This window comes from Cololabis saira, chromosome 10 (genome assembly GCF_033807715.1).
Source record: "Cololabis saira isolate AMF1-May2022 chromosome 10, fColSai1.1, whole genome shotgun sequence".
Taxonomy (NCBI): Eukaryota; Metazoa; Chordata; class Actinopteri; order Beloniformes; family Belonidae; genus Cololabis; species Cololabis saira.
The window spans coordinates 44,005,888-44,021,610 of record NC_084596.1 but is presented as its reverse complement, the minus strand read 5'-3'; the positions used below and the strand labels follow the sequence as shown (position 1 = coordinate 44,021,610).

Here is a 15,723-nt window from a genome sequence, read left to right as displayed (position 1 = left end):
TTACATGTGTGTGCTTTTGTTTGTGATTTTGTTGTTGTATGTTTACACCTCCACACAGTCTGTTCGTGATGTGTGGAGGAAACAACTCATTAGAGCTCCATCCTTGCAGCCTTGATTCCTCCTGCTAGATTCCCTTGAACATTTAAGTCTTTATCACGAGCCATTCACATTTATCCTCACATCCTTCTCAAGATGAATGAAACCCTTCACATTCAAGTGAGGCTTATGAACAGGAATTTAGTTTGAAATTGTGAGCTAATTGACGTCCTCTGTGAGTAGGGCCTAAAGGGAGGTATTATATAAATATTTGACTATATTCATTTTTTAATAGTCAGTTTTTAATCAGTTTATGAAACTCAATCAAACAAGTCATTAGTCAGTTCTGATGCCAGTCATGAATAAATCAGCAGTACTGCATGTTCAGACTCATTCACCACTTTTTGTAGACAGAGAACTGAGGCACTCGTGAGGGTAAGCTTAATTAAAATGCCTTTATTGGTGCATGGCTAATCTATTAAAAGCGTGTCTACGCGTTTCAGCCAAACTGGCCTTCGTCAGGACAGAAGTGAAATGTTTGTCAGACAGCTCAATTGACAGTTAAATAGATAATTGCAGACAGCTGCTCAGTGTGAGCAGGTAGGAGGTCACATGACCTGAACAGCAAGACCTGCCAATGACAAGCAGAGGGTGAGAGACTCTGTACAGAAAGAATCATTCACCACTTTGTCTTAGTTGTTACTTAAGGCCCTGACACACCAAGCCGACTGTCGGCCGTCGGGCCGTCGGTGAGCGTCGGTGCGTCTGTCGGCCTAGTTTCCCCGGTGTGTCCCGCCCGTTGCCACAGGTCGGCCTCCCGTCGGCAGCTTTTCAGAAGATTTGACGTGTTGAATCGGCGTCGGGACGTCAGTCAAACAGCTCACTCTGTGATTGGCTGTTCCCAGAATTTCACAGAATGCTTTTCATCGTCATTTGCGGACTGAATAAAAAAAAAACATGGCGGACATTTCTTATGAATAAAATCAATATTTTGAGTTAGTTTCTGCATAAAAATGCGTTTTGATTACATTTCTAGCGAGAAATAAATGTTTTACTTTCATAATATTCACTCAGTGAATGTATATAATCACTCGCTTGTCTTTTTCAAACCTCACCAGAATAAAGGCTGATTTATGGTTCTGCGTTACACCAACGCAGAGCCTACGGCGTAGGTTACGCGGCGACGCGCGCCGTACGCCGTACCCTACGCCGTAGGCTCTGCGTCGATTTAACGCGGAACCATAAATCAGCTCCCGGGCCGGCAGGCAGGAATCCCGAAATTTTCGGAGCAAATTTCTTAACAGGCGTAGCTACAACTGTTAGATTTCATCTATTAAACCAACATTTATCTTCCTAAATGATTTATTTCAGCCAGCGGTAATTCTACACAGAGTTTTGTTTGTCTGTTTTGTATTGCACTTGTGTTTTCTCAATAAAGCTTTGAAAAAAAAAAGCGCTGTCCTCCTCCTTGAGCCCCTGAATACAGACTAGCGCTGCCTGCTGGTATGGAGGGGAATTACCTCTCACGCATGCGCAGAACGTACGTGCTAGTTCGCCGCCGGGTGTCGTATTTGCGGTGTGTCTAGTGAGCCCGACACAGCCCGACACAGCCCGACACAGCCCGACACAGCCCGACACAGGCGACACAGGCGACACAGGCGACACAGGCGACACAGGCGACACAGGCGACACAGGCGACACAGGCGACACAGCAGTCGGCAGAGAGCGGGGGAAGTTGGGTTGGTGTGTCAGGGCCTTTAGGCTTGTGTTGAAAAGATCGATTTTCTGATTCTAAATCGATTCTCATATTAATTCCTAAAAATCGATTAGTATATCTAAAGATCGATTTTTTTTTTTTTTTTCATCATTACATTACAACTTTTGGTATTTTTTTGTTTATGCCCCAAAAAGGAATGTTTTGTTGGACACGAGCATAACTAGTGCCATGTTTTTGCCTTTAAATATGTTTAAAGGTATGAAAACATTAAAGTTTTCAGTTATAATTGCATAAATTGTCTATATTTATATGTCTATATCGGAATCGAATCAAATCGGATCAAAACGTGATAATCGATTCTAAATGTTAAGAATCGGAATCGATTCTTGACATTTGAATGGATCCCCAGCCCTGCACACATGCACCAAAATACATCTCATAACAGTGTTTCTGTGTGGCGGTGGCTGCAGTGAGTATCAAAGCTTCTGAATTATTCACAGATGTGTGCCTGAGAGAAAGTGTTGGGGGAGTGGAATGTGATACGCATTCCTGCTGCACAGATCCATAAAAATGCAGATGATTGCATACATGCAGAAGAAATAAGCTACAACGGATTTGAAAACAATTAACCAGGAATCAGGGAATCTTCAGAGCAAAACCCAAAGATTGCAACACAAACCTCGTCAAAAAGTGTTTTTTTTTACTTGATTATTGAAGATCTCCATATGCAGACGCAGGAAACGTGCTGTTTCATTGATATTTGGGGCCTGCTGCCCATTTCCTTGTACGGAACTGCATTGATTTCTGCAGAGATGCATCATTGCCAGCACCCATGAATGATGCCTGATTTGCACGGCGGGGCCGGGGCCAAATCTCTCCGGGAGCCAGAGCTCAGAGGAGGAAACGCCGGCGTGTGAATTTGAATCAGAGGATGCTTGAAAATCAGCGGACGGCCGCTATCTCAGCAGAGACAGATCTGGGAGGGTGAAGGATGCAAGAGGCCGGAGCAAAAACATTACCCACATAACTGTGCATCCACACACACGCACGCACACACACACACACACACACACACACACACACATGCACGCACGCACGCACCACACACACAAGCAACCACACACAGCCTTGTAAACAGAAGAAGAGAGAGAGGGGGGCGGAGAGGATGCATCACGGGGAAAAGGGATAAAAAATGAAAGAATGAGCCGGAAGAGGGTTGAAAGATTCTTTCTTTCTATGATTCAATAGTGAATGAGATGGTGTAAGAAGCAGTTGGCAAAGATGTCTGTTCCTTGCTCACACAAACAAACACACACAATAAATAAGTTCTGGATTAGGACCTTTAGTGGCAACAGGAAAAACGTTAAAAAAAAAAAAGACATTAAAAGCTTCTTTTTTAACATCTTCAAATCAAATAAGACACAATATGACTTTGGAAAGTGGAACAATGGAGTCCCCAGTTGGAGCACTATCCAGTACTCCTCCCAGAGACTCCAAGAAGGCCGGGTACTCCGCACTGCTGTTTTTTTTTTTTTTTTTTTTAAATTGCGTAAATTTTTTTTTTTTTATTATTATTATTATTATTATTATTATTATTATATTAATTAGGGCCCGAGCACTGACAGTGCGAAGGCCCTATTGTATCTGTAGGAGTTTTTGTTTTTTTATTATTTCTTTCTTTCTTCTGTCGAAAGGAGGTCACCAAATTTTGCACGCAAGCCAGGCCTGGCGAAAAATGTGATATTTAAAGGTTAGCATTAATGGGCGTGGCCTAATGGCTCAACAGCGCCCCCTAGAAAACTTTGTGCCTCAAGCCAGACAATACGGTTTGACGTACATGCACGAAAATTGGTACACACCTGTATCATGCCGCAACCATTCCTTCGGCCGTTAATGCGGCCCGAACCGTAACGTGCACCCAGATGTGTTATACATCAAAATGTGCGTCTCCATCCTGCGACGACGCGCATTACTTTTCTCAGTCAAAAGCGTTACCGTGGCGACGCTATGCGCCAAAAAGCGCGCCCCCCCTTCATCTGATTGGTCCATATTTGACAGTTCCTACTTTCTGCCATAACTTTTGAATGGTTTGACATAAAGAGTCGTGGGTGGTGTCATTGTACTCGGTTTTGAGTCCTTGAACATAATTGGTGTCCCTTCTTCTGATGATGAAATAAAGAATAAAATAAAATAAATAAATAAATAAATAAATATAAAGAAAAAGATGAACATTTCTGATATTTAGTGTTGATTCCTTCAATAAAGATGACTTTATTGGTAATAAAGTGATTGAAACAGTGTGATGGAATGAGCGGAAGCGTCTTACCTTGACTCCGTGGCCCACGTCGTCCAGCAGGGTGTAGTCGATGGGTTTCCGGATGTAGCGCACCGGCCGCTCCATGTTGCCCGGGGCGATGATCTTGTGAGTGCGGGACGTGTTCTTATTCGTGGTCAGGATGCCGATTTCTCGACGCGCCACCTTTTCCTTATGGATGTCCACCGTCTGAGGGAGGGAGACGCCAGATGAGGCTACACTCCACTTTTAGACATTTATAAAATGATAGAAAAGTCCTTCGGTGTATCCATCTATGTTAAAACGGCTGGTGGGATTTAAAAAAAGAAATCGTACATGAAAAAAAAAATCTTTCATTTTAAAGCAGTTCATAGTTGTGCACAGACGTCACAACAAAGTACAGTTTCTCAAAGGTTGTGTACGTATATGTATATTATACTTACAAGATTGCAAGACAAGTGCAGACATACATATTAATGGCTAGTATTAAGTATATACTGTGTGTGTGTGTGTGTATATATATATATATACATACATACATACAGAGCCGCCTGGGAGATCTGCGAGGCCCTGTGCGAAATGGCTGAGGGGGGCACTCGAAATTTTTTGGGTTTTTCGGGTCGTATCGGGTGTCTATATGCGCAATTTTAACTCTCTCAATTAGCAAAATACTGGATACCTTCCCCCACCTCATCATCATCTCTTGCCTCGACGCGGGTCCCACGGCTGCTTGAGACCCGGTCGGATCGGTGATTTTTGTAACAAATTTATCAAACAAGCCTTTCAGAGAGCCATTAAACTCTTCCATTTTCTTTAGTTTTTTTTCTTTTTTCATTCCCTGATGGAAATTTCCTGAATCTGTCTCGTTCTCTCGACATTGTGTGACAGTTTGTTCCAACTCCACCGCCTGGATCAGAGCAGCTTGTGTCTGCGCTTGGTCTGATCAGTTCTTTGAACAACAGACACGCGCATCATTGCACATATATTTATTGATATGCACAGACTAGTACACATTTAGGTCTGTAATGGAACGTGACTGTTGATACTTATAAGGGAAAAAACGAAAAAAAAAAAAAATTTGAAAAAAAAAGAAAAAAATTTGAAAAAAAAAAAAAAACGGCCCATAGCGCGAGGCCCCTTGGGGCGCGAGGCCCCGTGCGGTCGCACGGTTCGCACACCCCTTGCGGCGGCCCTGCATACATACATATATACACACACTCTGTGTATACATACACAGTATATACTCAATATTAAACATACATACATACATACATACATACATATATATAATATATTTAATATTAACCACTAATATATATATTATATATTAATATATATGCAGATAAGGGGGGGGAAAAACTACAAAAATACGTTTTTCAAAACAGAAAACATACAGAACTTAAAAATATGAAATCAGAAAAAAATTTAAAAAGTACATAACTGTACTTATAATAAAAAATAAAATAATTTATACATGAAAGGGTCAATGACCGATGACACATCACAAGTTCCTCATCTAAAAATGAATCATCTAAAACTGTCTGTGCTGAATCTGTAAGGAGTGATTATTCCCTAACAGCACAAGTAGACCACAAATAAATGAAACGTCTGGTCCTCTATTATTATTTTTTTTATTTTTTAAGGCCAAAAGCCTTGCCAAGTCCACCTGTGAATGCTGCTCTCTTTGTCACTGTGTTTAATACGATGTCTTTCTGCTGAACAGGAGATAAATGTAGAGCACATGCTGGGGTGTTGAAGGAGAGGAAACTGAAGCAACACACCCAGATTCAGCTGGGAAGTAGAAACTAGACCCACCTATTTCCTGCCAGTAACAGCCAGGACAGAGGAAGTACAGATCACAGAATGAGAGAAATCAGAAAGACTGACAGACTAACAAATACACAGAAAAATATAAAACTCAGATCATTCCAGAGTTAAGAATGGGATAGATGTTCAACAAATTAACTTAAGGCCACGTTTCCACGTAGCCGGGTATTTACAAAAACGGATAATTCCCCCTCTACGTTTTGAAAAATACCATAATTTACAGGAACCTGCATAAATAGCTGTTAAGGTGCTATGAGCAGCCAAACCTACAGGGGGCAGTGTAACGAGAAGATAAAGTCATGCTAGCCAATCAGAATCCTGGAAAAAAACATCAACAAATGACACAAGTAACTTCCAGTTACTTCCAAGATGAACGAGAGTCTTTGGTTTGGAGTGACAGAGAAGTGGAGTTACTTTTAAGTGTGACTTTAGAATATAAAACAGGTAAAATACAAGAAAATATTGACGGTGGCCAAACAAATTGTAAACACTGGTCGCACTCATGACGCTGCACTGCAAAAACTCAACATCTTACCAGGAATATTTGTGTTATTTCTATTTAAAATGTCTCATTTTTAGTCAGAAAAATCTCATTACACTTAAAACAAGAGTCATCACCAGATAAATAACTTGTTATTTGACAATTTTCACCTGTTTCAAGTAAATTTTCACTTTTTTCCAGTGATGAGTCTTGTTTTAAATGTAATGAGATTTTTTTTTACTAAAAATTAAACATTTTAACTAGAAATAACACAAATATTATTGTTAAGATTTTGAGTTTTTGCAGTGTGGTGACGTTTCTGTCTCATAATGTGATGTTCTGAAGCCTAAATGTCAGTTTCCCTCAGTTTACAAGCAAACGCCTGCTGTTCCTGTCCATCCAAGACTCTAACTTTGTTTCCATCAAAGAACAACTTGTCTCTGCAGTAAGGAAGAAGTGAACGGACTGTGTTTATTTCAGTGTTTCCTGTCAGAGCGTTGCTAAAGGCAGAACACACGTGGGGATTTGTGTGAAACATCCAGCCATAAAAACCATTACCTAATCACTGACAGGACCCGCCTGCCCTTCCTGCGCTCTACATCTCCCTTTCTGTTGGAATTGTTTTACTTTATCAGGAATCCGTCTGTCTGCTACGACGGAGTATTAGGGCCAAACTAAGACAAAAAAAAAAAAAAAGGGAAATTACGAGAATAAAGTCATAATAATATGAGAATAAAGTCGTAATATTATGATAATAAAGTAGTAATTTATGAGAACTCTAACAGGAAGAGCTTCTTCTCCCTGTGTTAGAATGAGGAATATTAAGCATCTTGTGAAGTTATATATTGGTATCGGTTTCACAAATAAGGAAATACTTAAATCTTTTGGCACATCAGCATCGAATTGTTATCAGTATAAGGACTTTAAAACGATTGTGCAAACGACTGCGTCTATTTGGAAGAAAGAACCACACAGACTTGGAAGAAATTGCGTCTTTTGTGGAAGAGGAAAATCTTTATGACCTTTCTTATCTTTACTTGCTTTATTTATAATTATATATTATATAATATTATATTATTAAGGCCCGAGCACTTACAGTGCGAAGGCCCTATTGTATATGTAGGAATTTTTATCGTTCTTGTTTTGTTTTTTTTCCTTCTTCCAATGAAAGGAGGGCCTTTTCTCCTAAACGTGCCCCAAAAGTCACCAAATTTTGCACGCAAGCCAGGCCTGGCGAAAAATTTGATATTTTATGGTTTGCATTAATGGGCGTGGCAAAATGGCTCAACAGCGCCCCCAAGAAAACTTCAAGCCCCACAATACGGTTTGACGTACATGTCGTTCATGTCACAACTTAAAGTAAAGTCTCTTGGTCTCTTGAAACCGAACAGGAAGTCAGCCATTTTGAATTAATCGTGTAATTTTGCCGCAATTTATGCCATTTCTTCAGCCGCTTCTTCGCCCTAACCGTAACGTGCACCCAGGTGTGTTATACATCAAAATGTGCATCTCCATCCTGCGACAATGCGCATTACTTTTCTCAGTCAAAAGCGTTACCGTGGCGACGCTAGACGCAAAAAAGCACGCCTCCCCTTCATCTGATTGGTCCATATTTAATAGTTCCTACTTTCTGCCATAATTTTTGAATGGTTTGACATAAAGACTCGTGGGTGGTGTCATCGGACTCAGTTTTGAGTCCTTGACCTTCATTGGCATGAATTAGCCCCGCTCCTTCTTCTGATTGGTTGATATCTGATAGTTCCTAGATATCCAGGTTCTGCTGAACCTGTGCAGCAAGTTTCTGGGATGGGATGGTGCAGGTGTAACGTTCACCGGCCGATCTTCGCTGGGGCTTCAGGCTCAGAAATGTGTGTCTCAGCAAACGATAAACTGGGTTTACTGAAAACCTGCAGGGCTTGTTCAAAGTGCAGCCTGTTCATTCAGGATATTTACACTGCAGGCACAATATTCATGGCTGATGAACTGTCATAATCCTCTGAAACTGAAATACAATGCACTTCCAGGTGCACTGGAGAGGATTTGACCAGCTGAAACGGAGCTGAAAGACGTACAAGTGGGTCACAGATGACGGCTGACAAGTTTAGATAAATCAGTGGAAATGTTGCAACATGTCGTATTTTTTCCACCACTGCCCTCGGTGTTTATTTTTAGGCACAGCTATTCCGTTTCAGTTCGGCTGTGCTTTGATTAAACATGCTGCTGTTTTTATTAGAGCCTTTCTTGTTTAATTTCGTCTCAGCCTTCCCTGTCGGGGCTTTTAAATCCTACTTGATTTGACAATCTTCTCTCATTTTTACTAATTTTAGCACGACTATATTCGGCACAGCAGCAAAAGCATTTCTTGGACACGAATCAGAATAATGAATCTCAGGAAATACCTGGATTACAAGCAAACAAACTTGTTTATAGTATCCTATACACTCTGAGACGTTATTTTGTTAATGGCATACGTGGTACTAGGCCTGTGTTGAAAAAAAATAGATTTTCCGATTCTAAATCGATTCTCATATTAATTGCTAAAAATTGATTGGTATGTCTAAAGATCGATTTTTTTTTTCATCATTACATTACAACTTTAGGTATTTTTTTGTTTATGCCCAAAAAAGGAATGTTTTGTTGGACACTAGAATAACTAATGCCATGTTTTTGCCTTTTAAATATGTTTAAAGGTATGAAAACATTAAAGTTTTCAGTTATAATTGCATAAATTGTCTATATTTCATTACTTTATATACTGTCTTGGGGTTACAGTTGCATAAAAAGCTAAAAACCAAATTCTCAAAAATTAAAAACCGAAATAGACCAAAAATGGAAAAAATTAAAACGGAATGTGGGAAAAAATAAAACCGATTTCATTCGTCCTCTGATTACTGCCCTGGATCTGTTTGATAATTCTGACCCACGATGTTTCTGAAAGCAGTTGTATCAGCATTCTGGGAGCTGATTGGTCAACATTCCTACTTCTGAGCTGAAGCCAACAAGTAACTAGAGAAGTTGCAGTTCCGTGGCGAACGACTAGGGGCTTGTTCTAACAGCGAGTCCAACTTTACATCAGAAATATTTACAGCCTGGCTCAAAAGATGGTTTTGGTCTCCATGGAGAGATTTCACGACAACTGGACAAGCAGGTGAATGTGTATTTATGTTCCTCACCAGGTCAAATTATATACATACGGTATATACACACATATATATATATATATATATATATATATATATATATATATATATATATATATATATATATATATATATATATACATATATACACACATATATACAGTATATGGGTCAATGACGTGACTCCTATATTTTCTGAAAATCAGATTTTTTTTCAATTCAAAAAAGGTTTAAATAGATAGAAAAATACCATATATATGAACTACCTGTCCTACATATGGACTCACTTGAATTTTACAAAAAATACTAGTTATTTGGGATTTTGTTGTTATAAGCATTAAAATGTCATGTGGTGCAACCGTCCTCATGACTCTTGTTTTGAAAACTTTTTTTGAAATCACTCTAAATGTTTTTAAATCAATCTTCTTCTATCTGGCATGATTTCAGAAGTGTCTTGTAGTGTGTAAGATTGCAACACATTTTATATATTTCCATCATAATATAAAAACAAAGTTTGACTGATGACGTCCATTTTATGAAATATCATGTGGCGCGACCATTAAAAAAACATGCATTTATGTATAATACTGAAAACCGAAATTAATTTATTTTAATATGAATAATGGTTGCACCACATGACCTTTTTTAAGGCTAGTGCCAATTCATCTTGACAAAAAACTCTAAAAAAAAATGTAATATGAATTTATGTGTACACAACATTCTTAATGTTTGAACTACTGCAATAGATATTCTTTTTATTTATTATCTTAAAATTGACCTGTTGAAAATCCTTATTCATTCATCACTACATTGACTTCTGGGCATAGTTTCTGAGCTGTAAATAAAGACCTGGCAGAGGATAATCATCCATATTTTCAAGAGAATATGCTTTTTCATGCTGTAAATTTCCCGAACAGACAGCAGTGACCGGTTGTAAGTTGGTCTGGAAGGAGCCGAGGACGAAGCTTTGCCAAGAACAGGCATTTTGTGCTAACTGAGTGTCAGCTAAAAACAGCAGTCTTTTTCTAATTTTAGCATTAAAATAATGCACGAAAGAGGAGGTCCTGTTTCAAATATTCACTGGCAGCTCCACAACTCCTCTGTTGTGGACCGGCTGAAAACTGCGGGAAGCAGGAAGGATCATTTCAGGACCGTTTGAAGAGGAAGCTTCGTCTGCCGGGAGCTGCAGTCATTTGGCCTACGACTCTGGCAGCGGCTCCTATTGGAGCTCTGATACTTCTCATTTCAGCTCCGGCAGCGTTCATACCGGACGTTGTTATAGTAGCGATGCTTGCAATGATCATATTTGGACATGAATGTGAACTAACATTAAAGGGGACCTATTATGAAAAACACTTTTTTTTCTTGCTTTAACATATATAAAGTGGTCTCCCCTCAGCCTGCCAACTCAGAGAAGGAGGAAAGCAACCAAATTCTGCAGTGTCTGTACAGCCGCCCGGATGAGCCGTCCAGTGTCATGTGGATCTACGAGCCAATAAGATTCTGTGCATTTTCGTTACGTAACCAAAATGCAAACCACGCCCACAACTATAAAACCGTGTAACTGCATGAGAGCGTCCGACTATCGTAGCACTGCGTGACATCGTACTCTCTGTCCATCTCCCTCCAGCAGCTGCCACTTTATTGAGGTTTTTGTAGTGAAATGAGGAGGAATCATAGAGATAACTTCTCATTTCAACTAACTGGATCAGCCATTCCTCATCCGTGACTGTTTCCTACAGCGCTTTCAACCGGCTTTCAACGCGAGTGACAGGAAGAAAATAGAAGCAGGGCGTCCGACAAATGTTCAGCTCAAAACGGCGCGTCGCTGCGGCCAGTTAGGACAGTCCAATAGAACATAAAGAAATGGAATTGATGTTGACGCTGACGCTCGCTCGCATCGCATGCAGTTATGACACAGTGTAAAGGCTGATTTATGGTTCTGCGTCGATTTAACGCAGAACCATAAATCAGCTTTAACTCCGCCGGCCGGAGCTTCCTCCATTTTTTCGTAGCGGTGTATCGCGTCATTCAGGCAGCCAATCAGCACAGAGCCTCATTATCATAGCCCCGCCCCACTCAGAATCCTGCATTGATAATGAGGTTAAAAACGGTAAAGACTCGGTTTGGAGTCCTTGACTTTTATTGGTGAAAATTGCACGCGCGAGGGCCCGTTCATTGCTGCTTGCAGCTTTAATTATTATTATTATTATTATAGTATGAGGAAAAAAGAGGCCTCAAAACCACTTTTCAGCAAACTTACGGGTCGCGTCGCACGAGTGTCTATAGGTCTTGTTGTAGTTTATGATTCCAACTAGGAGCTGAAATCCTTTAGACTAGTGGCGCTTTTTCCACTAGTACCTACTCATTTTATTCGACAGGCAATGGCAGCAGAAGTCTGTTTGGTGATCCAACTCTGAGGTGCAGATGTTCATAAACCTGGTGGCTGAGGAGAGAATTAAAAAAGGATCTAGACGGGTGATAAGGAACGACCAGATACTAGTGTCAAAGTGCCATAATACAGGCAGTTAAACGATGGTTTCTCTGCTGGAGTGATCTTCACATAATCACTGTGGAGGGTTGCAGGTTCAGAAGCAGAAAAATCAGGTATGGGGGGGGTCATGAATCGCAACGATAATCTTTATAGGATGAGTAAAAAACGTTCCATTGTTCTCCATTAGAGTGTAACTAACTCCACTCAATCCTCCAGCGTCCGGAGCGCACCAGCAGCTGAAAATGCAAACCAGGAGAGAGTGCTGGTGTCAGGCTTTTCCTCCGTTTCTGACGGGCTTATTGAAGCACAAAGGGGGATGACGGGGCATTCACGGGCTGACAGGCCTGGTGGCACGAAGCGCACAGACGACAAGAAACGGAGAGGGAGGGAGAGGACTGTTGATGGAGCAAGCAGGGTGGAGGTCTGGCATGCCCCCGCCATATCCCTCAGTCTTTATGATGCATCAATGGACTACTGTTCACTTATGCAGGTTTAACATTTAATATTACATTGTGTGCATGGCACTGTTCTGAAATTAACTGTATTCATTCATTTTCATTCAGGGGTTAATAAAGTATTCTTGAGCTTGAATCAAGGAAGGGCAATCCTTAAAAAAAAAAAAAATATATATATATATACAGTGGGGAGAACAAGTATTTAATACACTGCCGATTTTGCAGGTTTTCCCACTTGAAAAGCATGTAGAAGTCTGTAATTTTTATCATATACTCTTCAACTGTGAGTGATGGAATCTAAAAAAAAAATCCAGAAAATCACATTGTATGATTTTTAAGTAATTCATTTGCATTTTATTGCATGACATAAGTATTTGATACATCAGAAAAACAGAACTTAATATTTGGTACAGAAACCTTTGTTTGCAATTACAGAGATCAGACGTTTCCTGTAGTTCTTGACCAGGTTTGCACACACTGCAGCAGGGATTTTGGCCCACTCCTCCATACAGATCTTCTCCAGATCCTTCAGGTTTCGGGGCTGTCGCTGGGCAATACGGACTTTCAGCTCCATCCAAAGATTTTCTATTGGGTTCAGGTCTGGAGACTGGCTAGGCCACTCCAGGACCTTGAATTGCTTCTTACGGAGCCACTCCTTAGTTGCCCTGGCTGTGTGTTTCGGGTCGTTGTCATGCTGGAAGACCCAGCCACGACACATCTTCAATGCTCTTACTGAGGGAAGGAGGTTGTTGGCCAAGATCTCGCGATACATGGCCCCATCCATCCTCCTCTCAATACGGTGCAGTCGTCCTGTCCCCTTTGCAGAAAAGCATCCCCAAAGAATGATGTTTCCACCTCCATGCTTCACGGTTGGGATGGTGTTCTTGGGGTTGTACTCATCCTTCTTCTTCCTCCAAACACGGCGAATGGAGTTTAGACCAAAAAGCTCTATTTTAGTCTCATCAGACCACATGACCTTCTCCCATTCCTCCTCTGGATCATCCAGATGGTCATTGGCAAACTTCAGACGGGCCTTGACATGCACTGGCTTGAGCAGGGGGACCTTGCGTGCGCTGCAGGATTTTAATCCATGACGGCGTAGTGTGTTACTAATGGTTTTCTTTGAGACTGTGGTCCCAGCTCTCTTCAGGTCATTGACCAGGTCCTGCCGTGTAGTTCTGGGCTGATCCCTCACCTTCCTCATGATCATTGATGCCCCACGAGGTGAGATTTTGCATGGAGCCCCAGACCGAGGGAGATTGACCGTCATCTTGAACTTCTTCCATTTTCTAATAATTGTGCCAACAGTTGTTGCCTTCTCACCAAGCTGCTTGCCTATTGTCCTGTAGCCCATCCCTGCATTGTGCAGGTCTACAATTTTATCCCTGATGTCCTTACACAGCTCTCTGGTCTTGGCCATTGTGGAGAGGTTGGAGTTTGTTTGATTGAGTGTGTGGACAGGTGTCTTTTATACAGGTAACGAGTTCAAACAGGTGCAGTTAATACAGGTAATGAGTGGAGAACAGGAGGGCTTCTTAAAGAAGAACTAACAGGTCTGTGAGAGCCGGAAGTCTTACTGGTTGACAGGTGATCAAATACTTATGTCATGCAATAAAATGCAAATGAATTACTTAAAAATCATACAATGTGATTTTCTGGATTTTTTTTTAGATTCCATCACTCACAGTTGAAGAGTACCTATGATAAAAATTACAGACTTCTACATGCTTTGCAAGTGGGAAAACCTGCAAAATCGGCAGTGTATCCCTTATGTCAGGGGTATTCAACTTGATTCGGCCGGGGGCCACATCTGCAAAAGGACTGTATGGAGGACTGTATGGAGAGCCGCACAATTTGAAAATGTGGGGGTTTTCAAAATGTATTTTGCACTCAAAGACGAAGACTTATGTAAATATAATACATTTGTATTATACATTTGAATATATCTAGTTTACATATGAATTATGTATTAATTGTCTCCAGATTTAGTAATTGTGAATGTTAAATATAATATTCAGATAAAGAAATATTATTTTGAATGCAAGTTCATTTTGAAACCATGCATTGTGCAAACTTAATGACCTACTTTTAATAAAACACGCCATAATGACAAAGCACCACTTTCCACCAAGATTTCCTTATTTGAATATTATATTAAGCATTGAGCACAACCATTTTAGTCCATAGTAGCCAGTTATAAAAATATTATAATAAAAAAAAATAAAAAAAATTGAATATCCCTGCCTTATGTCATTTCATCAATGAATGTGGTTTTACTGCTATTTCAACATTTAGAGTCATCACCAGAAAAATAACTTATTTGACAATTTTCACCTGTTTCAAGTAAATTTTCACTTGAAATAAGTTGAAAAATCTGCCAGTGGAACAAGATTTATCTTCTCATTACAAGCAAAAAAATCTTGTTCCACTGGCAGACTTTTCTACTTATTTCAAGTGAAAATCTACTTGAAACAGATGAAAATTGTTGTTTTTTCCAGTGATGAGTCTTATTTTAAGTGTAATGAGATTTTTTTACTAAAATGAGACATTTTAACTAGAAATAAGACACATATTCTTGTTAAGATTTTGAGTTTTTGCAGTGCTCCATTTTACTTATCCTGTGAAGGACAGAGTCATATTGATAAGTTCAGAAAAGTGTTTTTTATTGTTGTGTTTTGATGTATTTGATGTAAGCCCAGTGGATATTTAAAGCTTACAGAAGGCTGCATTTAAAGCGACACTACGTAACTTTTCCACCTTAATATCATATTTCCAGAGTCATTGTGATGGTACATCAACTTCCAACAGGTTTAATGACACCTCTGTCATGGTCTGAGGGAGTCTGTATCGCCTTCACTGGCACTATGTAACTTTGAGGAGCATGGTAGGAACCCTGCCACACTAAAAAACTACAAATCGTTACGACTTTGACTGCTTTACGGCATACGTCACTTCCCCCTCCTTCCCGATTCGCAGTCGAGACGTAAATGGGCGGGGCTTGGAGCTCAGAGCTCCGCAGAAGCTGCGTTGAAGCTGCAGCAGCTCCACACAACAGACGTGGGGAAAAGATCCTAATGGTTTAACTTTCCAACGGTTTCCTGCTCGGAGGCAGAACCACGCAGGCCAAGTATCTGATATAACAGAGTAAAAGAGTGAAAGAGTCGTCGGCTCGCTTTGGATCGCGGCTGTAACGACCAAACACCTTCCACACAGTAAAGCCTGAATTATGGTTCTGCGCTAAATCGACGCAGACCTACGGCGTAGGGTACGTGGCAACACG

At 40.4% G+C, this 15,723-nt stretch overlaps 1 protein-coding gene across 4 annotated transcripts in view; it reads right to left on the bottom strand.

Annotated features, from left to right (window-relative positions):
- The window catches only part of LOC133453117 (abl interactor 1-like), a 59,092-nt gene that overhangs the window by 25,839 nt on the left and 17,530 nt on the right, over window positions 1–15,723 (bottom strand). For all 4 annotated transcript variants that reach the window (XM_061732991.1, XM_061732993.1, XM_061732992.1 and 1 more), the window contains exon 3: window positions 4,080–4,256. In XM_061732991.1, the coding sequence (XP_061588975.1) occupies window positions 4,080–4,256 (177 nt within the window). The remainder of the gene's footprint in view (window positions 1–4,079; window positions 4,257–15,723) is intronic.